The sequence below is a fragment of the Heptranchias perlo genome, chromosome 1 (genome assembly GCF_035084215.1).
Source record: "Heptranchias perlo isolate sHepPer1 chromosome 1, sHepPer1.hap1, whole genome shotgun sequence".
Classification (NCBI taxonomy): domain Eukaryota; kingdom Metazoa; phylum Chordata; class Chondrichthyes; order Hexanchiformes; family Hexanchidae; genus Heptranchias; species Heptranchias perlo.
The window spans coordinates 48,503,339-48,531,046 of record NC_090325.1 but is presented as its reverse complement, the minus strand read 5'-3'; the positions used below and the strand labels follow the sequence as shown (position 1 = coordinate 48,531,046).

Here is a 27,708-nt window from a genome sequence, read left to right as displayed (position 1 = left end):
CCTGCGGTGTGACCACCTCACTGAACGTGCTATCCACGATAGTCTCTGCATCGCGGATGCTCCACAGTGAATCCACCCGCAGCTCCAGCTCCGAAAGACGGTTAGCCAGTAGCTGCAGCTGGACACACTTCCTGCACACATGGTCGCCAGGGACACTGGTAGTGTCCATGACTTCCCACATAGTGCAGGAGGAGCATATCACGGGTGCGAGTTGTGCTGCCATGACTTGCCTTAGACTCTCAGACTCTCCTCCCGCTCTCGGTCTCTCCTTTTATACTCTGCTCACCTCGGACTCTCCTGCCTCACCTGTGAAGTCGCACAGTAGTTGTCTCTTGTTGCAGGTCTGCTGCTGCTTTTATTCCCCAATCTCAGTCTTCTCCTCTCAGGTCCACTGCCGGTCTGGGGAAAAAGTTAGGAAAAGCAAGGCAAAGCAGCACCTCCTTCCCCCACTTCACCGAACTCCCACATGTACCAAACTCTCAGCAGTTCACACTGTGTTGTCCGCACACCGTCTAACAATATCAGCTAACATGAGGGACAGGAAGGGAAGTTGGCTGGTCAGCAGTTTAGTGGGAATAGTAGAGCAGGAGGTGGGTTTCATGGACAAGATGAACTTGGACAGGGCATGAGGGGAGATGGGAGATAAATTAGAGAAAGATGCAAGTTCATGGCTAGAGTAGGAGGCAACCTTTGGGGAAGTTCGGATTGGTGGGCTGGGGAAAGGGAGGGATGCGGTAGAGGCAGCTGAACAGATCTCAATCTTAGAGACAAAGAAGTCCATTAGCTCCTGGCCATTGCTGTAGGTGAGGGTGGAGGTGGCATGGGAAAGGAGCTTAAGGAGATGGTTGATAGTGAAAAGAAGCCAGGGGTTATCTTTGCACTCTAGGATGATCCTGGAATAGTGAGCAGTTTTGGCAGAGGAGAGCAGAACCCGATAGTGCTTTATGTGGCCTAGCCAGATCTGGCGATTAATGGCTAAATCATTTGTCTGTCATAAACATTCAAGTCTGTGTTCCTTGAACTTAAGGGGGCTATACCGGAAAGGATAATACTACTCAGAGTGTGGGGAAGACATAACAGATCTTTAAGTTCAGGTGCCTTTAATAAAATATGGAGCTTCACCCAAAATGTGAGGCTTTTTGAACCACTTAATGTGCTGCTGCCTTGCAACATGCTACCGTCGGCATGTTATCCGGTGTTTAATCAATTGAGTTTGACAATGCACTAGGACATGGGTGGGGCCAATCTATGTTTTGACTTGGCTATAACGCTGTCAAGCTCAGACTCATCACATTTCTCATAAGTTTTCGCTTCAGTTTCTGCAGATTTGATTTTTAATATGCAATTAATGTCAACAGCCAACTTAGAGTGCCAACTTTCCTTTCCTGTTTTCTTTATTTTGATAATTGCTGCCTGTAGGCTGTAACTGTAGGTTATCTACTCATTGTTGGCTCTCAAACTTCAGGCTAACTTTTAAACTTAAGATTTACCTCTGAATAAGGAAATAACTGTCTGGTGAAAAGTATGGGGGGGGGGTGCGCAGTGGGGGTGTTGTGGGGTGGGGTGCTTGTTGGTGCTCCAACCCAGGCCCAGCCCCCTGCTCTGCTGGGTTCCTAATGGCTTGCAAGTGTCTCCCAGGAGGGGTGGATGTAATGGTGTTTCCACCATTACAGGCTGCTTTCGTGTATCTGGTTAAGAGTTAATTTGGTCATTCAGCAGGTCACCCATCCTGTCCTCTTGGTTGTGGGGGGAAGGGGAAAAAAAACTAGGGACACAAGGGTGCATACCCTCACTGGAAGGCAACCTATACTTTTAAAGGAAACCCAGTGAGAAAAATGTAACAATTCCCTCCCTTTGTATACTTGAATAATCCAGTGGTGTCCTATCATATTTGTTTTTTAATTGAGGCTGGATTGCCTTCTAGTACAGTGCTCTGTTCTCTTTTTATTCTTCACTTAACTCTTCCTCACTCTTCCATGCACATTTCATGGCTGAGAGGCTAGGGTGGGCAATTTACTTCCCAGGTTATTTCTCCAAACTGACTCTTAACAGCTGCAGAAGGGTAGAAGTGTCATTTGTTGTGTCTCCATTCTGCAACATGATGACCAGGCCTTTGCCTGAGGTTACCTGGTGGAGGGGGAGCTTTATAGGCTCTCGTTTGGCTTAGCAAGTTTATCCAGTGAGTATCTGACTTGTACACACCAGGAAGGTCCCAGACACGATCCCGAGCTGTGCTCAGTTATCTGATCTGAGCCAGGATAGTAATAGCAGCACTATAGTTGATCTCGACGTCCTAGATTATGGAGGGGGGAAATAGGCCTGGATTTCCATATCTGATTACTATCCAGTAACCTGCTAGAATTGCCTATGTTGGATGAGAACAGGATTGGTCTTGGCTCTGATGCCCTCTATGAAACAATAGTCTGCTGATGCTTGCTGTCCAGGGTTATACATGAACAACAATTACAATGCCCAAGATACCAGAGGGCACCAAGTGCCCGTGGAACCAGACTCCAGCCATGAGTCAGTGCCTTTTGGGAGGAGGGAAGGAGGCAAGAAAATAAATAAATAAAAAATCTCCCTCCAAAAGATAGTACTTTCTGTTGGTACCACAATGTACCTCCTTTAGGAGTGCCTTTTGAAAGTGAGAATAAATGATGTAGTTAAACCAGATAACTGCGCATTACACCAGCAAAGTGCATTTACAGATATTTATTCAATGCTCTTTACTTCTCTTTATGATAAAGTTAAACATTTGTTATTTACATGGCTTAATAAGGATGGCAGACATTATTGACTGATTCAGTTATCTGAACACCTATTAAGATGTTTACTAGTAATGTTCAAATGTTATTGCACTAATAATGTATGCAAATAGAAGAAATTAATAGCTAGTTCTGAAATATCAATTTTAATATTGCTTCTTAAACATGAATACACCAAGGAAATGGGGATAAACCGTCAAACAAGTTTAATTAAAATGTGTTTTCTTGTTTAATTGAATTTACGGATATTGTGTTCTCCATATTGTTTTCTCTCTTCCTCTCCTGACTCCTGCTGAGTTTAGCTCTAGAGCACGCGCACATGAACTTCACCCATGTGGCCATTCTTTGTGTGCACCTTGTCAGCAGGCTATTTGGAGTCTGATTCCGTCCTAAAAGTGTCCGCATATTACTGCACTTTTCAGCAAGGTATCGATCAGCAACAGAAGGCCTGGATAACTTTCCTTTTGCTAGCCCAAGGAAGCTGAATTGTGTGCTGTACCCTCAGGACTGAAATCGGTGAACAGTACAGAAAGAACAATTTTTTTTTTATACAGATATTTATTGATTGAATGGTTGAAATAGTACCGGTTTGGCATTGAAGTATATCCTTGCTATGTATTATAGGTCAGCAGTTTACAAATGTTTCTGTGTAGAGACCTCCTACAAATATTGACACATTCCCGGATATCCTCCTGCCCTGAAATCTGAGAGTGTCAACCATCCAAAGGAAAAATGTGCTAACATTTTTATTGGCATACAGAAATAGAAATAACATGCTAGTACAAAAGTAATACAGGTAATCAATCAATTTTCTCTTCTTTCTGCGTTAGATGATATTCCGGCCACCTTTAGATATTTATGATGTCATCATTCACCTGAACCCCAAGCATATTCCAAGACATCTTGAAGCAGTTGACAAGCCAAAAATAACATACAGCAGAGGGACATTAAGGAATGATGCAGCAGTGAAGTTTTTTAAAATGCCAGTAGTGGACTACGACCCTGTTCAGTGTTACCTTCGTGAACTAAGGGTGAGTACTTTGTGTTAATGGTCCAATATCCAGGAATTATCCTCTTTGATAATATGTAGAGGCCCATTGCCCTTCTGTTTTCTTTGGAAATTTGCATTGCTCTCTTACCAGCAATGCAATAGGAAGTTGGAACCGTAGATTTAGAATTACAGAGACTAATGTTACTGCGTGTATTATGGAGAGGAAACTAAGCCAAGAAATATGCTTTGATTCCATTAGATATAATGTACAGGATTGGAAAAGATCATTTTGATTTATCTGCCCAGCCCCAGAGTTCACTACCTATATGCCTCAAAAGATTTTGTTGCTAAATGTCGATCCAAGTCCCACTTAAAATTATTGTTTTCAGCCTTGATTGCCTCCTTGGATAGTCCATTCCAAACATTATACTTGATCTGACCATTCACCCTCCCTCTTCTGAGCTTCATTTCATGATTCCTCATTGCTGTTCTTGGGGTCATGGTGAACAGTTTCTTGGGGTTCAACTTGTCGATACCCATAAGGCTCTTAAGTATTTCCAGATTCCTTCCCAGGCTCTTCTAATGTAAGACAACACAACTTTTTAACATACAATTTAAGCCTCAGCCATTAAGGATTTATTTGCGTATATGTGTGTATGGCATATAGTGTGTGCATGTGTGTGATTTATAACTACAGATGAATATTGACATTTTATACTTGACACTTGTGTGTAATTTATAGAAGCAATTTTTCGTTCTCCAGTACCATTGCGGTTACTGTTTTCCAGTACTACCACAGCCCAGCAACTTCCTTGATGCCTGCTATCTGACAGGCTCATTTTCTTCTTGGCTCTGTCCTCTTGCTCTCCTGTCGGTATCTTTCTTCCACTCTGTTCCTCTCATTCTTGCTGTCCTACTGATCTTTCACACTTTTCTTGCTCACCGTTTCCATTTCATCTTCTGAAGCACTTTAGTGTGAACATGGAGTATATTGTAATAAAAACAGAAAATGCTGGAAATACTCCAAGTCTGACTTGCTGAGTATTTCCAGCATTTTCTAGTTTTATTTCAGATTTCCAGCATCTGCAGTATTTTGCTTTTGATGGAGTATACTGTATTGGTTTATTAAGTTTGTCAGACGAAGTGAATTAAATTAATATGTAATTAGAATCTGATTTAAGAACTACATTAAAATTCCCAAATAGGTCAGTGCCTGGCAGAAGAAGTAAGCATTGATTGCAAAACCAGCCGTTGTACTCCAATCCCACAATGCTTCATGACCAGCCATTGTTATACAAATGTCTGAGAGACTTGGGCCTTAGTTATAACCCCAGTCAAAATACTGTGGGATGTTACAGGAATAGCACCTTAAAATACACATTCGCACTTGTCAGAGTTTGTTTAACTAGCTGAAACTAATGGTATGTTTTATCATACTATTAGTTATACCTCACATGATACAAAAACATGTCAGCAGTGAGATGTTCAAAAGTTCTACTCGGGCTGCTTATAACTCACTTGCAACCTTGTCACTCGGCAGTTGTCCAATCAGTCTTGGCGTCTGCTGGCTGCATTGTACTTTGACTCTGTATTGCAGATAAGGAATTTTAATTTTCTTAAGGTCTTACTTCATATTGCAGGTGTACTGTTCTTATGCCACAGTTGGTGCGTGAATGACTGACTGACTGTCTGGAAATACCTGAATCAGGACAAATTGATCCTTGCATTCTACTCATGTCAACCAATACCACCAAAAACATATTCAACTTTTCAGTAATTTAATTGCTGTTTGTAGGACCTTGTGCACAAAATGGCTTAAATCTTTATGCATAAAATAACATTTACTGCATTTCAAAGTAATTCAGTGTATGTGAAGCGCATGGCGACTTTCCTGAAAGACACGGCAAGCCCTATATAATTGTGCCTTAGAGTCATGAGAAAAGCCATTAATTCCAGCTTCTGGGGATTGTGCTTTTAAAACGTCTGGTATATATCAGAACATAGGATTGGAGTTCATAGAATCATAGAAGTTACAACATGGAAACAGGCCCTTCGGCCCAACATGTCCATGTCGCCCAGTTTATACCACTAAGCTAGTCCCAATTTCCTGCACTTGGCCCATATCCCTCTATACCCATCTTACCCATGTAACTGTCCAAATGCTTTTTAAAAGACAAATTTGTACCTGCCTCTACTACTGCCTCTGGCAGCTCGTTCCAGACACTCACCACCCTTTGAGTGAAAAAATTGCCCCTCTGGACCCTCTTGTATCTCTCCCCTCTCACCTTAAATCTATGTCCCCTCGTTATAGACTCCCCTACCTTTGGGAAAAGATTTTGACTATCTACCTTATCTATGCCCCTCATTATTTTATAGACTTCTATAAGATCACCCCTTAACCTCCTACTCTCCAGGGAAAAAAGTCCCAGTCTGTCTAACCTCTCCCTATAAGTCAAACCATCAAGTCCCGGTAGCATCCTAGTAAATCTTTTCTGCACTCTTTCTAGTTTAATAATATCCTTTCTATAATAGGGTGACCAGAACTGTACACAGTACTCCAAGTGTGGCCTCACCAATGCCCTGTACAAATTCAACAAGACATCCCAACTCCTGCATTCAATGTTCTGACCAATGAAACCAAGCATGCCGAATGCCTTCTTCACCACCCTATCCACCTGTGACTCCACTTTCAAGGAGCTATGAACCTGTACTCCGAGATCTCTTTGTTCTATAACTCTCCCCAATGCCCTACCATTAACGGAGTAGTTCTTGGCTTTTTTTTAAATTAACAAACCAAAATTATATATTTTGTCAGTCCAAACTTGGGTTATGTCTGGAGAGAAAATTTCACGCTATTTAACATTAGGGCGAAGTACCTAAATTTTCAGGTCCATCTTTGGCAGTGGTGGAGGCAATTTGAGGTAATATTTTGAGAGTAACGCACAATACTAAAGCACATTGGCTTGAATGTGATTCTTTTTTGCTCTCCCCTTCCCCACCCCCTTGGCATATTTGTATTGATGCTCTAAATAGGCATAGAGGAAACACCGGTGCCAGTTTAGATGCAATAATCTGGCTCTCGGCGCATTTTAATGTGAACAGTTTACCAATTGAATCTGCCCTCCTCAGTTAGAGTATTTGTCCTGTAATCTTCACCTTGGTTCAGACTTGAAATCCACCACCATTACTTGCCGAACATTGATTATTTGAACGTTTGTTTAGAGACATTTCTTGATTAATTGCAGTGATCAATTCTATTACAGAGTGCTTTTGGAGAGTTTGCACTGTTTTTCTGCGATGCCCATGGTGGAAGTTTGATTGCTGTGCTTTGGAAACCTCAGGCTTTTACCCCTCAACCTTTTAAGGTATGAACTGCAAAACAATTTTGGAATATTTGATAACTACATTGATATTGGTGCAGTTGAAATTCTATATTTATCAAAGTTTAGTTCAGAACATGATGGTACCCAAACCTTGTCGGTACCCATATTCATTTTATTTATGACCCCATGCATATTTATGTATTAAAATCTGTAGCTAGGTCACAACATACCATTGAATTCCACATATAGTTGGTGCTGTGAGGTGTGTTATGTGGCAGCCTAACTGCAATATACATTGAGAGTTTATCAGAAAATTAATAACAGGGGCAGCACAATTATGCTTTCTCTGAAGCTGGAAACAACCGGCCCCTCATAACTTAGTAAAAGAATCTGAGCTGAAAATCCCCCCCCCCCCCCATCCCACTTAGCAGACTTACCCCCCTTCCCAATTGTTCAATTTATAAGACCCACTTGGCTATTTTGGATGTTTTCGTTTGGCCTTAATCTTAGAGTAGCTGTCCTATAATGCTCTATTAATCTGTAGTTCTCAGTAATATTTAATCCTGGTTCCCTGTTGAATATTAGTTTTTCTGAGTATGCTTACTGATGCTTCACTGGTCAGGTACCTCTCCCCACTAATCGCGTTTATATCCCCCCCCCAACCCCCCACCCCTGCATTGAATGTCCTTGCTAACTCCCCCTCCAACAGATAATTATCAACTGCACCCCCACTGACCGTGTTCACTCAAAGCACTCCATCTCAATGACTTTGTTAACTGGACCCCCCTTCACACCTCTGCCGGAGGTTTTTGTACCAGACAGCGTGTTTGCCGAGTGTCATTCCCAGCCATCCTACTCCTGTAGAGTGTGAATTATCTGGAAATGAGTTGATGTGTCTTTGAGACACACCCTCTGTGATCCTGCTTTTAACCCCTTGCATGCCGACTCTAGAAATACAGAATACAAGTTAAATAATTAAGCATGGGCAAAAGTCCATTTTGCTACTTCTCCTTTGTGAAAACTGATGTGAAGATATCCTGATGATTTAATAGTTTTACCCAATTTATCCCCCCTGTTCTTTGACTTTCTTTCTACTATTAACATAGTTTAAACCTTTTGGGTCCCTCTCGTTGGCCTCTATGATTTGTGTCTCAATTTCTCTTTCTTCTAATTCTTTCTTTAGCTATCCTCAGTTGCCTTTTGTCAGAATCCCAATCCTCTTTTTGTTTCCTTATATCTTTGCTTATTTTGTTGTTTCTCCTAAGTTCCTTATATAAAAAAAAAATGGTCTAGGTCTTGCTATGTTTTTCTTAAAAAAAAATTGGAATATATTTTCCTCTCCTCCATAATAATGTTAAAAACACTTCTATTTCGTGTATGTGAGCTAATTTTCCACACATTTTAGTACAAATCAGTTATAATGTTTTGTAGTAGAATCTTGTTTAAATAAAGAGGTTTTTTTTCTGTCAATTACAGACTTCCCACATAAATGCAAAAATGTTGGAAACAAAAGCAAATGGACTTCAAATGGTCCCTAATGTGGAGGCTATAATGGAAGACTTCGAAATTCTTGGAGCTGGTTTAGTAAAGTCAGTCGAAGCTCGGACAGAGAAATGGAAGATCTAGGGATATGGATCCATTCCAGATTGACACTTAGTCCCCAATTTGAGACTGTACTCTTGAAATAATGAAAATGCAGTAAAATAATAACTTATTTTATTGAAAATAATGTTTTTATGTAAGCATCTATAACAATTATTCTTGTCTTATGTTAGTTGGGTTGAATTCTTCAGTCACACCATGCCTAATTACCCCTGCCCCCATTGAATAGCTTGCAAAACTTTATGACTTGATATTTCAACATAACATGAATAATGCGGCTAAAGGCAGAAAATGCTGGAGATGCACACAAGGTCGATTGGCATCTGAAAGAAAAGGGTTAATGTTTTGGATGGATACCCTTCATCAGAGCTGTCAGTAATGTGACTTGCAGATATGAATTTAATGTATGCCATCCTCCATAGTTTCAAGCGAGGGTATGTGATCAACAGTAGAGAAGGTACTTCACATCCACTTATATTCATTGAGTAGTGATATCATTGACATTTTTTAAGCAAAAACTCCCAAAACAAACATTGTAATAACCGTAATTCTTCAATCACTTGAGGATCAAGATTGAGCAGGGTAAAGCTAGGAACATTATTCTATACCTTTTCACAAAATTGCTTTTATCAACATTCTCATTGTTTTCTTAAATGAGATAGTCGTTCTAGGCATGAGAGCCAATAAATATCATCAAAGGACTGTAAGCTGATATTCTGAAGCTTCATATGTCATTTCTTCAATATACTCACTTCACAAAAATAATTCTTAAGAATCTTGACCAAAGTAGTGATCTGCAACCAAAGGTTGCAACAGATGTCCATTCAGCTGTTGGGGTCTATTGCCTTGTATGAGCACTGCAGAGTTAATATCCTGATGCTTACTTCCTGTCAAACTGTTTTTGTTTGAAGAATTCACATGCAACATGTTAACGCATGCTTACTGATGTAATCGTTTTCTGACTGAAGCCAGTGTTTGTTGGGCCTAGCATACTGTTTTGTCAATCATTGCTGTAAATAGATAAAGGGGTTCATTCGAAAACATGAGAGATAACTGGAGACAAAGAAATGCTGCTGGGAAAAAATTTGACAAAATCTGAAAATTTGTCTTTAATTTTTGTGCATGGAATAATCATCTCTGTTAGTGGCGGCATTATGACAGGTGCTACAGTTATTAGCAGGGGCTGCTTTATTTCAAGTCTCGCAGATTGCAGTGTTTGTATAACCTATTGTCAGTTTGGTTTTCTTTGTACAAATATATGATTCCACCTGCCTTTTTTTCCTCTAAGAATTGTAAGATGTGGTAGATCTTTTAAATTTATAATACACAATGTGTAACATTTTCTTTTTCCTTCCATGATTCTTTATCCTCTGATGTGGCGTCTCCTACTGTCCTTGACACCTTTTTATAATAAGAACATAAGAACATAAGAAATAGGAGCAGGAGTAGGCCAATCGGCCCCTCGAGCCTGCTCCGCCATTCAATAAGATCATGGCTGATCTGATCCTAACCTCAAATCTAAATTCATGTCCAATTTCCTGCCCGCTCCCCGTAAACCCTAATTCCCTTTACTTCTAGGAAACTGTCTATTTCTGTTTTGAATTTATTTAATGATGTAGCTTCCACAGCTTCCTGGGGCAGCAAATTCCACAGACCTACTACCCTCTGAGTGAAGGAGTTTCTCCTCATCTCAGTTTTGAAAGAGCAGCCCCTTATTCTAAGATTATGCCCCCTAGTTCTAGTTTCACCTATCCTTGGGACCATCCTTACCGCATCCACCCGATCAAGCCCCTTCACAATCTTATATGTTTCAATAAGATCGCCTCTCATTCTTCTGAACTCCAATGAGTAGAGTCCCAAACTACTCAACCTCTCCTCATATGTCCGCCCCCTCATCCCCGGGATTAACCGAGTGAACCTTCTTTGTACTGCCTCGAGAGCAAGTATGTCTTTTCTTAAGTATGGACACCAAAACTGTATGCAGTATTCCAGGTGCGGTCTCACCAATCCGAATGAGAGGTTTAAACTTACCGGTGTCCTTCAAGTAAACCAAGAGGCTGGTGCAGTATCTAGTAGATTATAGATACTGGTCCTGAGATTTCTGGATTGTGGGAGGGCATAAGTTAGCAATTGCACCTTTCCTGGGCCAGCGCTTTTTGATTTGGGCCGATGTACACCGGCTTCCACTACAAAAGTGCCCCCCTCGTAAATTTGGTTGAGTGTCAGGGCGTGCTGATGAGGTGACCAGCCTCCCGGTAGCAGCCACATGCATATCACCCAGCTCAGATAGGATGACATTACCCGTTCTAAATTTCATTACCTCTGCCTTTGAGAATGTGCGGCACTGTTTAAAAGGTCCATTGTGCATCCATCCAGGCAAAATTACTTGATTAAAGGAGCACTGCTGAACTGAGATTGCATGTGGAGACTTTTGGCCATTTTTGGGGCTCACTGCAGGTACTGGAGAAAAAAAATCACTTATACTCAGGAAGCCCTCCTCTATATGCTGTATTACCCTTAGAAAGCACTGTATTTTAAGAGAATTACTGGGCTGTACAATGGCCTTCCGAATGGGCATCCGATTTTCACATGATATATACACAGGACGAAAAGGTGCAGTAGGAGGCTTTTAGGGAAGTCAAAATAAACAGGCAGTACCAGAGGAGTGCCAGACCATCCTGGCATTACCCATTCAGTAGGATCATAAACCCAGGCACACTTTCCAAGACCTTTCCCAGGAGCTCTATTGCTGGAGGCTTTGGAATTGCTCTTTTTGGAGCCAGATCTACAACCAAGGTCCACGGTATACAAAGCTCTAACTGTAACAGAGAAAATGACTGTCATTCTCAACTTTTATGTCTCAGGATTATTCCAGAATACCCAATTTGCTGTGCTTTCCTCTGAGGTAAGTCACCCATGCTTTTTTTGTTAAGGTATCTCAATTTATACAATTCAACAGTGCTCCCAGATAGATGACTGAGAGGCCCACCAAAGTTTTTCTGAATTTCCAGATTCCCTAGGATTTTGGAGGCTATTGATTGTACCCCAAATGTAAGCCACCATATTTATATAAATCACAAAGACTTCCATTTCCTAAATGTGCAGCTCATTTGTAATGACAGTCAGCTTGGACATTAATTCACAACATACTAGGAGCTGTAGTAATGATTTTATACTTTGTCAGCCCACTGACTCAGCTTTACTTTAACAGCAGGGGCAAGGGGCAGGATATCTGATCATAAGAAATAGGAGCAGGAGTTGGTTATTCGGCCCCTCGAGCCTGCTCTGTCATTCAATAAGATAATGGCTGATCTTTGTAATCAACTCCACTTTCCCACCGGAGCCCTATAATCCCTTGATTCTCTTAGAGTCCAAAAATCTATCGATCTCAGTCTTGAATATACACAATGACTCAGCAGCCACAGCCCTCTGAATTTCAAAGATTCACAACCCTCTTAGTGAAGAAATTCCTCCTCATCTCACTCCTAAATGGCCGATCCCCTTATCCTGAGACTATGTGCCCTAGTTCTCGACTCTCCAGCCAGTATCTACCCCATCTGAGCAATGAGGGTACCCATTAACTCCCATTGCTCATGTCATAGGACCACCAGTGCTCAGCGGAATGCTACAATGATGCACACATGAAGACGAGGATAAAAATTGAGCACGCCATTGGGATGTTCAGAGGAAGGTTCCAGTGCCTGGATAGGTCCAGGGGCACCTCGCACTATGCACCCAGCACCGTCATACCAATTGTGGTAGCGTGTGCTTCACTACTTTGCAATCAGGATACTGTTTGGTTACTGCTCCTGATATCTCTTTGCTCAGTATCTTTTTTTTAATTACACCTCTGAAGCGCCTTGGGTCATTTTTTTATATTAAAGATGTTTTATAAATACAGGTTGTTGTGCCTTTTTTTAAATCCGAACTTAAATTAATATCAAATGACAGGAATCTCAGCTAGAATGAAATTGTAGAAATAAATGAATCTGAACTTGAGATGCACTTCAGTAAATAGTTTACGGATGACAAAAGTAAAACAAATGTTCAGAAATCCATTGGGGAAGATAATTCTATCTTGGAAGAACTCAAGCCCAGTTGGAGCAGAGCTTGGAGAGGACTGAGCTCCACAAAGATAAGAGGTTTTAAACAAAATATAAGTATTCCTTCTATTTTACACAGTCTTGTTATATTAATGGTCTTCAGTATTAAAAATAGCATCTTGGCTCAGTTAGTAGTACACTCACCTCTGAGTCTGACAATCATGGGTTCAGGCCCCAGTCCAGCACGTAATCTAGGCTGGTACTTTAATGCAGTACTGAGGGAGTGCTCCATTGTTGGAGCTGCCTTCTTTAAGGTATGTTAAACTGAGGCCCTGCTTGTCTGGTTAGGTGGATATAAAAGATCCCTTGGCACTGTTCCAAGAGCAGTGAGTTGTCCTGCCTAACATTCCTCTCAACTAAAACCACCAAACAAATCAATTACCTGGTCATTCATATCATTTGCTGTTCGTCGGACCTTGCTGTGCAGAAATTGGCTGTTGCATTTGCCTACAAAAGAACAGTGACTGCACCTCAAAAGTAATTTACTGGTTGTGCATTGCTTCGGGATGTCCTGACGATGTCAAAGGTGCTATGCAAGTTTGTTCGTTCTTTGACAAACTGTATAGTGAAAGATGAGAGATGGTCTGGAGTCTTGACAGTGAACTTATATATAAACTCTTTGTATATACACAAGCCTAAATATCAAAACAGCATTCTTCATTTTTAAACTTGAATCAACGTACATAAAAATAACATGTAAACTGTAGTTTACTGAAGCAGGTCAGTTTATTTAGCCTGGCCCTGTTTATGCCTGTAGGGTAGAGCACTACGCTGAACACTAAGCCCATGCACTAGAGTCATTACCAACACTACTTCACTCCCCTTCAGTGTTTTCCTTCTATTTATTTAATGATTAACCAAGGCCCACAGACTAACATTAGAATGTTTTCAACTTATGTTGAATGTTAGCAGCCTCACCTGCTCGTGCAGTGGAAGGAAATTTGCAGCAACGTTTCTGACCTGGGGGCTGATACCAGCATGTGACAAATTCTAATAAGAACTGAATTCCCTTATGCCTCCCACAGTGGTTTAGTTTTTAAATGGCTGTATGGGGGTGGGACTGAGATCTTATTAGCATTATTCACACACTGACATCAGCCCTCTGGCCAGGAAAATTACTACACAATCCTTTACCCTGTGTAAAGAATGTTAATAGAAATTGCTGTTAAAATATGTTGTACACCAAACGGTGTGTTTTGTTTTATACTGAATCGTCCTGGCAACGAAACCTAATATTCTTTTTGGTTTGGCCATCGCTTCATGACATTGGTCATGAACCTTAAGGGAATTATGTAAGGATCTCTGTCCTTCTCAACAGACTTAAGCGGGTAGATACTGACTTTGTGCGACAGTGTAAAACAGGTGATAGTGAGTTGGCAGCCTGTTTTACATCTCTTCCCATTTTTATTTCCATTGACTTCAATGGAAATAAAAAACGAGAGAGACGTAAAAAGTGCTGCCAACTCACTATCACCTGTTTTACACTATCGCACAAAGTCAAAATCTACCCCAAGTTCTTTACCTTGTAGGGTATAAGCATATTTAGCATTGGTCCTGCCCATGAGCATTGCACTATATTTATCTGAATTAAGTGCCATTTGCCAAATGTGGGTTTAGTCCTGCCCGCATCGCGTCAAGAGCCGCTTGGGGTAATTTATTTTCATCTACAGTCCTACCACTCACACAGATCTTTGCACCATCTACAAACTTGCGGACCGTTCCTCCAACACCTACATCCAGGTCATTAATGAAGATAGTGAAAATCAACCACTCTAACACCAATCCCCGTGGGACACCACTGGTAACCGGTCTCCAACCAGATCCATAACCATGTCCTGCCTACTGGAATGCAGCTGATTCTTAACCCACTGTAACAACGTACCACTAATTCCACAAGATTCTTTCTTGTATAATAACCTATTGTGAAGTACACTATCAAAAGCTTTCTGAAAATCTAAATATATATTGTCTACCGGGATACCCTTATCCATCAACCTAGTAACTTCTTAAAAACTTCAATCAAATTGGTTTGACACAACCATTTATTTTCAGAAGCCATGTTGAGTGTCTCTGATAACTCCTTCTCCATCCAGGTGATCATAAAGAACATCTCTTATGATCTCTTCTAGCATCTTGCCTATGACTGAAGTCAAACTAATGGGCATATAGTTCCTTGGTTGTGACTAATGGTCTGCCAAAGCAAGTTAATCTCTCCTTTGTCTGCAGATGCAGGTACCAGTAGACAACAAGGATTTTAAACGAAGGCTCCAGTAAAAGTGAAGGAGTCATCGTGAGCCATGTTTGGCTTAATGCCAGAATGACAATAAATTCATCCACAATAAAATTGTGGATGGTAAGTACCTTCTTTGCAGGTGAGCGGATGTTCAGCAGGTCATGGAAAAGGCACCATAGTTAAAAGGTAGGTCAACTTTAGCCATTTCTCAGCTTTTGTTTTACAATTTTTTCTTGCTGACACTTAGATTCTTAGGAGTCTTTGTGTCAATTAATGTAAATTAATTATCTTTCCCACTAGTGCTATTACTGGCACCAATACATTTCCCAATGAGGCTCCTATGTCCCTATAGAGAAACAGCAGGCAGACCAAACTGCAGGAGCGGTGCTCTGAGCCTGCCTCCTGGTCCCTGCACAGCTGCATCTGCAGACAAAGGTGAAAATACCTTGCTTTGACAGACCATTAGTGCAAGTTGAGGCTCCTCTTTTCAAAGGAAGCTGGGGCAGTAGACATGATGGGATCACAAAGATATGTGAATGCCTGACTAACTGTAATATTCGATGCTTCTTTGCAAGCAACCCCAGTCACAGTAGGGCATGCTTTCAGTAGCTGATTGGCTGCATCTGCCACGATGCCACCTGCCATTTCTGCAGATCCATGCACAATTGACTGGCAATGACTGTGGGAAACTGTATCAGTCAGCAGAGAGGCAGATGCAGAGCTGTGACATCTGCTGCAGCTACCATGCAGCATAGAGCTGACACATCCAGTGACAGTAATGGTCAGCTTTGGCCAAAACTCGCTTGCATGCTGAAATATTGACTTATGGGGGTGGTGCTGTGGCACTCTACAGATGGCAACCCTTCTTGCAACCTCCTTTTGTAACATCAGCAACCATCAATCAGGTGGTTGGGTGCTGGACTGCACTGTCACTTACCTGTAGACTCATACCTGCACAATGGGTTTCCTTTCCCTTCATTTTGGCTCGTCTTGGTGCCTTGCCCTCTTAACCTTTGTCAAAGGCTGGTAGTGGTTTAAGGTTCTCAAGTCTTCAATAATGTTTGTAATCCTATTGTGACACTGCCTTTCCATTGTCTCAATTCCTTTAAATTCGACTGACACACAATTTTCCGTTCCCACCACGAGAGTGCTCCCTGCACCTGTCCACACCTACATGGGTAACTATGATAATCAGCTGACCTCAAAGTTGGGTGTAAGGAGCCCTCTTCCATTTCAAGTAAAAAGCAAAGTACCACCTAGATGCTGGAAATCTAATACAAAAACATAAAATTCTGGAAACAGACAACATCTCTTGTCTGACTGACCCTCTTAATTTCCATTTTTGATATGTCTATCTGCCTCTTATTTTTGGTTCAGAAGAAGGGTTCATAATTGAAACGTTAACATAAGAACTTAAGAAATAGGAGCAGGAGTAGGCCATACGGCCCCTCGAGCCTGCGCCACCATTCAATAAGATCATGGCTGATCTTCGACCTCAATTCCACTTTCCTGCCCGATCCCCTTATCCCTTAGAATCATAGAATCATAGAAGTTTACAACATGGATCCTTAAGAGTCCAAAAATCTATCGCTCTCAGTCTTGAATATACTTAACGACTCAGCATCCACAGCCCTCTGGGGTAGAGAATTCCAAAGATTCACAGCCCTGTGCGTGAAGAAATTCCTCCTCATCTGAGTCCTAAATGGTCGACCCCTTATCCTGAGACTATATCCTCTAGTTCTAGACTCTCCAGCCAGGAGAAACAGCCTCTCAGCATCTACCCTGTCAAGCCCTCTCAGAATCTTATATGTTTCAATGAGATCACCTCTCAGTCTTCTAAACTCCAGAGAGTATAGGCCCATTCTACTCAATCTCTCCTCATAGGACAACCCTCTCATCCCTGGAATCAAACTAGTGAACCTTCATTGCACTGTCTCTAAAGCAAGTATATCCTTCCTTAGGTAAGGAGACCAAAACTGTACACAGTACTCCAGGCGTGGCCTCACCAAAGCCCTGTACAATTGTAGTAAGACTTCTTTATTCTTGTACTCCAACCCCCTTGTAATAAAGGCCAACATGTCCTTCCCACAGATGCTGACTGACCTGTCGTGTGTTTCCAATGTTATCTGTTTTTGTTCCACTTCTATTTCAGTCCACCTAAAACATGCCAATAGCCATTGTTGTTTAAACAGTGTCAATATTGGAAATTATACTTTTAATATTTTAACCTAGACAATTTAGAAATATTATGAAAAACAGATATCCTAGGACTGATCCCTAGGACGCTCTGCTGGTCACAACTGTGCAATAGAAGCTACCATCACCACTACCCTGTGCTTCCTATTGTTTAGCTAATTCATTATCAAATTTGCTTTTATCTTATTTTAGCCACAAGTTTCTGTGAGGCACCTTATCAAAAGCCTTTTGAAAGTCAACATATATGACATTTTCTACATTACCATCATGCACCTATTCTGTTAGATCCTCAATGAATTCCAACAAATTTGTGAAGCATATCCTGCCTCACGTAACTTATGCTGGCCAGGAATTATTGCCTTTACCCTTGTTAAATGTACTTAAAGTGCTTCCTTTATAATAGACTTTAGTGTTTACTTACTATTAATGTTAAGCTAATAGGCCCATAACTCCCAAGATCACACTTCTGACCTTGTTTAAAAATTGGATCAACAGTTGCTATATCAAAATCTTTTGTTATTGCCCCTGTATTTAATGAGCTGTGTAAAAAAATTCTGCCAAAGTTCCCCTTCTACCACCACCTCCTTATGTATTCTTGGATGAATTCCATCTGCTCTTGTTTCTTATGAATATTCAAACCACCCTTGATTTTGTTGACCAGTTCATGGCTAATCTATATTTTTTCCAAGATCTTGGATGCACCACTCCAACTCCAAGAACATAGTGAAATAAATCACTTAAAATTTCTGTACTATTGTGTCTGTCTGACTGTCTCATCTCTTACCTTTAAAGGGCCTCCCTTGTTCTTCAATACTTTGCCTTCAATGTTCTCATGAACATTATCTGCAAATCTCTTCAAATTCTTGCTCATCATTAAATTTAGTTTTAGATATTTTCAATTTTCCTCTTTTTCTGATTTCTTCATCTTTTAAATCATTTGTTTTTCATTTGTACTATTTTCACTTCTCAAATTTTATTATTCACACACTCATTTATTCCATTTTAGCATTGACTTTCTGTTTTTAAATGCTGTGGACCTGAAATTCTGACAGTGCTGTTGCACCGTCGGTACTGAGATGGAATAGGAATTCCACCCGCCTTCAGGTAATGGCACAGTATAAACAGTGGGATCAGCCAATTTACACAGGCAGAAGTGTGCAGGCTGTGTAAGCCTCAATTATGCTGGGGGAGGGGCAGGAAAAGACTGGAGCGGGAGATGAAAAGATGGGTGGGGGCTGGAAAATACCTGGATGGGAAAGTGGGATGGGGAGGAGGGGGCTGAGAGTGCAGGAGGCGGGCAGGGGAGGGGTAGTTGGGGCCGGAAAATACCTGGAGGAGATGCAGCAGGATATGCTGCTTAAAGGGGCATTGGCAGCACTGGAAGAAGCAAGCAAGCAACCTGGGTAACAAGGATGTCAGCCAGATGAAGGAAACAAGCACAATACTTCAGGGAGCTGGACCTGCATGTCCTTGTAATGGAGATATGGAGCAAGAGGGTGGTCTGTTTGGAGTTGGGGACCGGATGTCCATCAAGAATGTGGTATGTGGCACCCTTATGAAGGAAGTGGCAGTGTGCCACATCCTTGAATCTCAGGACTCCTTTGCAGTGCAGGAAGAAATTTAATGACCACCAGAGAAGCGAAGGTAAGCCCCCTGCTTCCCCTGACCCTTCCTTGCAATCTCTTTACACAGACGGGCTGAATGGACTCCTTCTCTGCTGTAAGATTCTATATGTGGCACTCCTCCATTCATTACTCTCAGGGTGCTAGAGGAGTCAGAGGTGAAAGTGAAATGTAACAGTGAGGGTGGAGGCAGAAGTCAGCCCCTTGTTCCCAAGTTTACAGACAGATCTCTAGGTCCTGCTCTAAAAATAAGGACGCTGGATGAGTGTCACACTCACATGGAGACACTGAGGATAATCCTGGAGGACATGAGGCAGACGGCAGGGGTAACAGTGAAGTCCAATGCCATCCTCAGTGCCAATATCCGAGAAGGATTCAATGAGCGCTACCTGGAGCCGGTGGTGGCATCAGGAACATCATCTGTCCCCTGACTGAGAGGCCTCCAGATCAGTCAGTACATCCAAAATGGACGCTTTGACTACTGACCTTCAGGCCATGGAGGAGCATTTGGACAGAACGATGGAAAGTGGATTTTGAGAGCTTTGGGGTGACATCTCTCAGGGGCTGCAGGATCTAACTGATACCATCGGGTCTGCCCTTCCACTGATCAGTGGGCACTCAGATCCAGGACCCAGCGCAAATGGTGTGGTTAAAGGTAGTCTTCATGGTGCCATCCTTTTTCCTGATGACAGCTCATGTGATGTTTCTGCACCGTCCCCTCAGATGCCTGCTCATGTAGGTGTCAGAATACAGGACCAAGTTGCTTACGGTGAAGAGTTCCCGGAACTCAGAAGCCTTGAGAAGAAGGTCACCTTAATTTTGAGGCTCATGATACCACAGCGAGCCAAGCAGCACCTGTGTCCCTGGATATCAGGTGTCATCTCAGTGCAGCATCATGATGGGTTTAAGAACAGCACAGAGATGCCTGGGGCAGGCACGGTGGTAATAAGAAACATGCTGTAAATATATACATGCACAGTAAGACCACTTTGTGATATGAAGTATATTATCATAGAATCATAGAAGTTACAACATGGAAACAGGCCCTTCGGCCCAACATGTCCATGTTGCCCAGTTTATACCACTCAGCTAGTCCCAATTGCGTGCACTTGGCCCATATCCCTCTATACCCATCTTACCCATGTAACTGTCCAAATGCTTTTTAAAAGACAAAATTGTACCCGCCTCTACTACTGCCTCTGGCAGCTCGTTCCAGACACTCACCACCCTTTGAGTGAAAAAATTGCCCCTCTGGACCCTTTTATATCTCTCCCCTCTCACCTTAAATCTATGCCCCCTCGTTATAGACTCCCCTACCTTTAGGAAAAGATTTTGACTATCGACCTTATCTATGCCCCTCATTATTTTATAGACTTCGATAAGATCACCCCTTAACCTCCTGCTCTCCAGGGAAAAAAGTCCCAGTCTGTCTAACCTCTCCCTGTAAGTCAAACCATCAAGTCCCGGTAGCATCCTAGTAAATCTTTTCTGCACTCTTTCTAGTTTAATAATATCCTTTCTATAATAGGGTGACCAGAACTGTACACAGTACTCCAAGTGTGGCCTCACCAATGCCCTGTACAACTTCAACAAGACATCCCAACTCCTGCATTCAATGTTCTGACCAATGAAACCAAGCATGCTGAATGCCTTCTTCACCACCCTATCCACCTGTGACTCCACTTTCAAGGAGCTATGAATCTGTACTCCCAGATCTCTTTGTTCTATAACTCTCCCCAACGCCCTACCATTAACGGAGTAGGTCCTGGCCCGATTCGATCGACCAAAATGCATCACCTCACATTTATCTAAATTAAACTCCATCTGCCATTCATCGGCCCACTGGCCCAATTTATCAAGATCCCGTTGCAATCCTAGATAACCTTCTTCACTGTCCACAATGCCACCAATCTTGGTGTCATCTGCAAACTTACTAACCATGCCTCCTAAATTCTCATCCAAATCATTAATATAAATAACAAATAACAGCGGACCCAGCACCGATCCCTGAGGCACACCGCTGGACACAGGCATCCAGTTTGAAAAACAACCCTCTACAACCACCCTCTGTCTTCTGTCGTCAAGCCAATTTTGTATCCAATTGGCTACCTCACCTTGGATCCCATGAGATTTAACCTTATGTAACAACCTACCATGCGGTACCTTGTCAAATGCTTTGCTGAAGTCCATGTAGACCACGTCTACTGCACAGCCCTCATCTATCTTCTTGGTTACCCCTTCAAAAAACTCAATCAAATTCGTGAGACATGATTTTCCTCTCACAAAACCATGCTGACTGTTCCTAATCAGTCCCTGCCTCTCCAAATGCCTGTAGATCCTGTCCCTCAGAATACCCTCTAACAACTTACCCACTACAGATGTCAGGCTCACCGGTCTGTAGTTCCCAGGCTTTTCCCTGCCGCCCTTCTTAAACAAAGGCACAACATTTGCTACCCTCCAATCTTCAGGCACCTCACCTGTAGCGGTGGATGATTCAAATATCTCTGCTAGGGGACCCGCAATTTCCTCCCTAACCTCCCATAACGTCCTGGGATACATTTCATCAGGTCCTGGAGATTTATCTACCTTGATGCGCGTTAAGACTTCCAGCACCTCCCTCTCTGTAATATGTACACTCCTCAAGACATCACTATTTATTTCCCCAAGTTCCCTAACATCCATTCCTTTCTCAACCGTAAATACCGATGTGAAATATTCATTCAGGATCTCACCCATCTCTTGTGGTTCCGCACATAGATGACCTTGTTGATCCTTAAGATGCCCTACTCTCTCCCTAGTTACCCTTTTGCCCTTTATGTATTTGTAGAAGCTCTTTGGATTCACCTTTGCCTGATCTGCCAAAGCAATCTCATATCCCCTTTTTGCCCTCCTGATTTCTCTCTTAACTCTACTCCGGCAATCTCTATACTTTTCAAGGGATCCACTTGATCCCAGCTGCCTATGCATGTCATATGCCTCCTTCTTCTTTTTGACTAGTGCCTCAATCTCCCGAGTCATCCAAGGTTCCCTACTTCTACCAGCCTTGCCCTTCACTTTATAAGGAATGTGCTTACCCTGAACCCTGGTTAACACACTTTTGAAAGCCTCCCACTTACCAGACGTCCCTTTGCCTGCCAACAGACTCTCCCAATCAACTTCTGAAAGTTCCTGTCTAATACCATCAAAATTGGCCTTTCCCCAATTTAGAATTTTAACTTTTGGGCCAGACCTATCCTTCTCCATAGCTATCTTAAAACTAATGGAATTATGATCACTGGTCCCAAAGTGATCCCTCACTAACACTTCTGTCACCTGCCCTTCCTTATTTCCCAAGAGGAGGTCAAGTTTTGCCCCCTCTCTAGTCAGGCCATCCACATACTGAATGAGAAATTCCTCCTGAATACACTCAACAAATTTCTCTCCATCCAAGCCCCTAATGCTATGGCTGTCCCAGTCAATGTTGGGAAAGTTAAAGTCCCCTACTATTACCACCCTATTTTTCTTGCAGCTGTCTGTAATCTCCTTACATATTTGCTCCTCAATTTCCCGTTGACTATTTGGGGGTCTGTAGTACAATCCTATCAAAGTGATCTCTCCCTTCTTATTTTTCAGTTCTACCCATATAGACTCAGTGGGCGAACCCTCGGATATATCCCCTCTCACTACTGCCGTGATGTTCTCCCTAATCAAGAACGCAACTCCCCCTCCTCTCTTACCTCCTGCTCTATCTTTCCTATAGCATCTGTACCCTGGAACATTGAGCTGCCAGTCCTGCCCCTCCCTTAGCCATGTTTCAGTAATAGCTATAACATCCCAGTCCCATGTACCCATCCATGCCCTGAGTTCATCTGCCTTGCCCATCAGACTTCTTGCATTGAAATAAATGCAGTTTAATCTAGACTTCCCTTGGTCTTTGCCCTGCTTTCTCAGACCATCTGTCCGGTCATGTTCTGTACACTCTCCCTTACTGCCTTTTGTTTCTGTCACCACTTTATTTCCCACTGACTTCCTGCATCGGTTCCCATCCCCCTGCCACATTAGTTTAAACCCTCCCCAACAGCACTGGCAAACACTCCCCCTAGGACATTGGTTCCAGTCCTGCCCAGATGCAGACCGTCCAATTTGTACTGGTCCCACCTCCCCCAGAACTGGTTCCAATGGCCCAGGAATTTGAATCCCTCCCTCTTGCACCATCTCTCAAGCCACGTATTCATCTTAGCTATCCTGTCATTCCTACTCTGACTAACCCGTGGCACTGGTAGCAATCCTGAGATTACTACCTTTGAGGTCCTACTCTTTAGTTTAACTCCTAACTCCCTAAATTCAGCTTGTAGGACCTCATCCTGTTTTTTACCTATATCGTTGGTGCCTATATGCACCACGACAACTGGCTGTTCACCCTCCCCCTCCAGAATGTCCTGCAGCCGCTCCGAGACATCCTTGACCCTTGCACCAGGGAGGCAACATACCATCCTGGAGTCTCGGTTGCGTCCGCAGAAACGCCTGTCTATTCCCCTTACAATCGAGTCCCCTATCACTATAGTTCTGATGAAAGTTGTTTTATCGTGTCTGAGCAGATGTTGGAGGTCAGTTTGCAATGAGGGACAGTTCCTTCTATCGCCTTCTTAAGCAGACCTCTTCTGAGACATCATCGAGGGAGTGAGGTGATCTGTTGACTCTGATGGAAGGGCTCCTCCTAGTTGTTTTTCTTCTTTGATACAGGCTTACCTTGTGTGTGTCTAATTTCCTTTTTCTCTTGCTTCTTAAAGGGTTAAATTATGTGGACAGGTTTTTTAATTCCCTTGAGAAGGTTGAGCGGTGATCTAATCGAGATCTTTAAAATATGATAAAGGGATTTGATGGGGTATATATGGAAAAACTAGTTCCTCTGGTGGGGGAATACAGAATAAGGGGCCATAATCTTAAAATTAGAGTTAGACCAGTTAAAAGTGAAATCAAAAAGCATTTTTTCAAACAAAGGGTAGTGGAAATCTGGAAATCTCTTCCCACCAAAAGACTGTGACTGCTGCGTTAATTGAAATTTTCAAGACTGATTTTTGTTAGATAAGGGTATCAAGGGATAAGGAGAAACGGCAGGTAAATAGAGTTGAGATAACTAGTGGGAAGGATACAGAGGAGCAAATTTGCTGGGAAATTACAGAGAGGTGCAAGAACTATAGAGTAGTAATAATGGGGGACTTGAACTATCCTAATATAGATTGGGATAGTAATAGTGTAAATGGCAGAGGGGGAGGAATTTCTGAAGTGTGTTCTGGCAAACTTTCTTGATCAGTATGTTTCCGGCCCAATGAGGAAGGAGGCATTGCTGGATCTGGTTCTGGGGAATGAGGTGGGTCAAGTGGAGCAAGTGTTAGTGGGGGATCATTTAGGGAACGGTGATCATAATATCATAATGTTTTAGATTAGATATGGAAAAGGACAAGGAGAAATCAAGAATAAAAATACTTAATTGGACGAGGGCCAATTTCAGTGGGTTGATAACGGACTTGGCCCGGGTAAATTGGAATTAAAGATTGGCAGGCAAAACTGTAATCGAACAATGGGCAGCCTTTGAAGAGGAGATGGTTCAGGTACAGTCTAAGCACATTCCCACGAGGCAGAAAGGTAAGCAACTAAAGCCAGAGCTCCCTGGATGGCAAAAGAGATAGTGAGTAAGATGCAATGGAAAAAGGGGCATATCACAGATGTCACGTTGATAATACAAGTGAGAACCAGGCAGAATATAGAAAGTTCAGAGGGGAAGTGAGAAAGGAAATAAGAGGGGCAAAGAAAGAGTATGAGAATAGACTGGCGGCCAACATAAAAGGGAATCTAACAGTCTTCTACAGTCATGTAAACAGTAAACGGGTAGTAAGAGGAGGAGTGGGGCTGACTAGGAACCATAAAGAAGATCCAGTCATGGAGGCAGAGGGGATGGCCAAGGTACTAAATGAATATTTTGCATCTGTCTTTACCTAGGAAGAAGATGCTGCCAGAGTCTCAGTAGAGGAAGAAATAGTTGAGATACTGGATGGGCTAAAAATTGATAAAGAGGTATTGAAAGGCAAGCTGTACTTAAAGTAGATAAGTCACCCGGTCTGGATGGGATGCATCCTAGGTTGCTGAAGGAAGTAAGGGTGGAAATTGCAGTGGTACTGGCCATAATCTTCCAAACATCCATAGATATGGGGGTGGTGCCAAGAGTCTAGAGAATTGCAAATGTTTCACCCTTGTTCAAAAAAGAGTCTAAGGATAAACCCAGCAACTATAGGCCAATCAGTTTAACCTCAGTGGTGGGGAAACTTTTAGAAACGATAATCCAGGACAGAATTAACAGTCACTTGGACAAGTGTGGATTGATTAGGAAAAGCCAGCACGGATTTGTTAAAGGCAAATCATGTTTAACTAACTTGATAGAGGTTTTTGATGAGGTAACAGAGAGGGTCGATGAGGGCAATGCAGTTGATGTGGTGTAAATGGACTTACAAAAGGCGTTTGATAAAGTGCCACATCAAGCTTATCATCAAGATTGCAACCCATGGAGTAAAGGGAGCAGTAGCAACGTGGATACAGAATTGGGTAAGTGACAGGAAACAGAGAGTAGTAGGAGGGAGGTGTACAGTGGTGTTCCCCAGGGGTCGGTGCTGGGACCACTGCTTTTTTTGATATATATTAATGACTTGGACTTGGGTATAAAGGGCACAATTTCAAAATTTTCAGATGACACAAAACTTAGAAGGGTAGTAAACAGTGAGGAGGATAGTGATAGACTTCAAGAGGATATAGACAGGTTGGTGGCATGGGCGGACACGTGGCAGATGAAATTTAACGCAGGAAAATGCGAAGTGATACATTTCAGTAGGAAGAACGAGGAGAGGCAATATAAACTAGAGGGCATAATTCTAAAAGGGGTACAGGAACAGAGAGATCTGGGGGTATATGTGCACAAATCATTGAAGGTGGCAGGGCAGGTTGAAAAAGTGGTTAAAAAAGTATACGGGTTCCTGGGCTTTATAAATAGAGGCATAGAGTACAAAAGAAAGGAAGTCATGATGAACCTTTATAAAACAATGAAACGGTCACAACTGGAGTATTGTGTCCAGTTCTGGGCACCGCACTTTAGGAAAGATGTGAAGGCCTTAGATAGGGTGCAGAAGAGATTTACTAGAATAGTTCCAGGGATGAGGGACTTCAGTTATGTGGATAGACTGGAGAAGCTGGGGTTGTTCTTCTTAGAGCAGAGAAGGTTGAGAGGAGATTTGATAGAGGTATTCAAAATCATGAAGGGTCTAGACAGAGTAAATGGAGAGAAAATGTTCCCATTTGCGGAAGGGTCAAGAACCAGAGGGTATAGATTTCAGATGATTGGCAAAAGAACCAAAGATGATATGAGGAAAAACGTTTTAACACAGCGAGTGGTTAGGATCTGGAATGCACTGCCCGAGGAGGTGGTGGAGGCAAATTCAATCACGGCTTTCAAAAGGGAACTGGATAAGTACTTGAAGGGAAAAATCTACAGGACTACAGGGAAAGGGGGAGTGGGACTAGCTGGATCGCTCTTGCATAGAGACGGCGCGGACTTGAAGGGCCGAATGGTCCCCTTCCGTGCTGTAACCTTTCTAAGATTCTATGATTTTATGAAGGATGAAGCAGAAAAAAGGGGTGTATGACAGATGTCAGGTTGATAGTACAAGTGAGAACCAGGCTGAATATAGAAAGTACAGAGGAGAAGTGAAAAGGGAAATAAGAGGGCAAAGAGAGAGTATGAGAATAGACCAGTGGCCAACATAAAAGGGAATCCAAAAATCTTCTATAGTACTTTGGATCTGTCTTTACCAAGGGAGAAGATGCTGCCAAAGTCACAGTAAAAGAAGAAGTAGTTGAGATACTGGATGGGCTAAAAATTGATAAAGAGGTGGTACTAGAATGGCTGACTGTAGTTAAAGTCGGTCACCCAGTCTGGATGGGATGCATTCTAGGTTGCTGAGGGAAGTATGGGTGGAAATTGCAGAGGTGCTGGCCATATTCTTCCAATCCATCTTAGATACGGGGGTTGGTGCCAGAGGACTGGAGAATTGCAAATTTAACACCCTTGTTCAAAAAAGGGTATAGAATAAAGCCAGCAACTACAGGCCAGTCAGTTTATCTATGGTGGTGGGAAAGCTTCTAGAAACGATAAAACTAAGGCTATGGTCCTCGACAACTTCCCAGTTGTGGTGCTGAAGATTTGTGTTCCAGAACCAGCCGCGCCTCTAGCCAAACTGTTCCAGTACAATTAAACACTGGCATCTACCCGACAATGTGGAAAATTGCCCAGGTATGTCCTGTCCACAAAAAGGACAAATCCAATCTGGCCAATTACCGCCCCATCAGTCTACTCTCAATCATCAGCAAAGTGATGGAAGTTGTCATCGACAGTGCTATCAATCAACACTTACCAATAACCTGCTCACCGACGCTCAGTTTGGGTTCCACCAGGACCACTCAGCTCCAGACCTCATTACAGCCTTGGTCCAAACATGGACAAAAGAGCTGAATTCCAGAGGTGAGGTGAGAGTGACTGCCCTTGACATTAAGGCAGCATTTGACTGAGTGTGGCATCAAAGAGCCATGGTAAAATTGAAGTTAATGGGAATCAGGGGGAAAACTCTCCAGTGGCTGGAGTCGTACCTAGCACAAAGGAAGATGGTAGTGGTTGTTGGAGGCCAATCATCTCAACCCCAGGACATTGTTGCAGGAGTTCCTCAGGGCAGTGTCCTAGGCCCAACCACCTTCAGTTGCTTCATGAAGGATCTGCCCTCCATCATAAGGTCAGAAATGAGATGTTCGCTGATGATTGCACAGTGTTCAGTTGCATTCGCAACCCCTCAGAT

The 27,708-nt window shown here is 42.5% G+C and overlaps 1 protein-coding gene across 1 annotated transcript in view; it reads left to right on the top strand.

The window, feature by feature from the left end:
- The window catches only part of nol6 (nucleolar protein 6 (RNA-associated)), a 113,333-nt gene extending 103,313 nt beyond the window's left edge, over positions 1-10,020 (top strand). The window contains exons 24-26 of the mRNA XM_067984585.1: positions 3,596-3,796; positions 7,020-7,121; positions 8,556-10,020. Coding sequence (XP_067840686.1) covers positions 3,596-3,796; positions 7,020-7,121; positions 8,556-8,705 — 453 coding nt within the window. The 3' untranslated portion in view covers positions 8,706-10,020. The remainder of the gene's footprint in view (positions 1-3,595; positions 3,797-7,019; positions 7,122-8,555) is intronic.
- Positions 10,021-27,708: the final 17,688 nt, after the last annotated feature.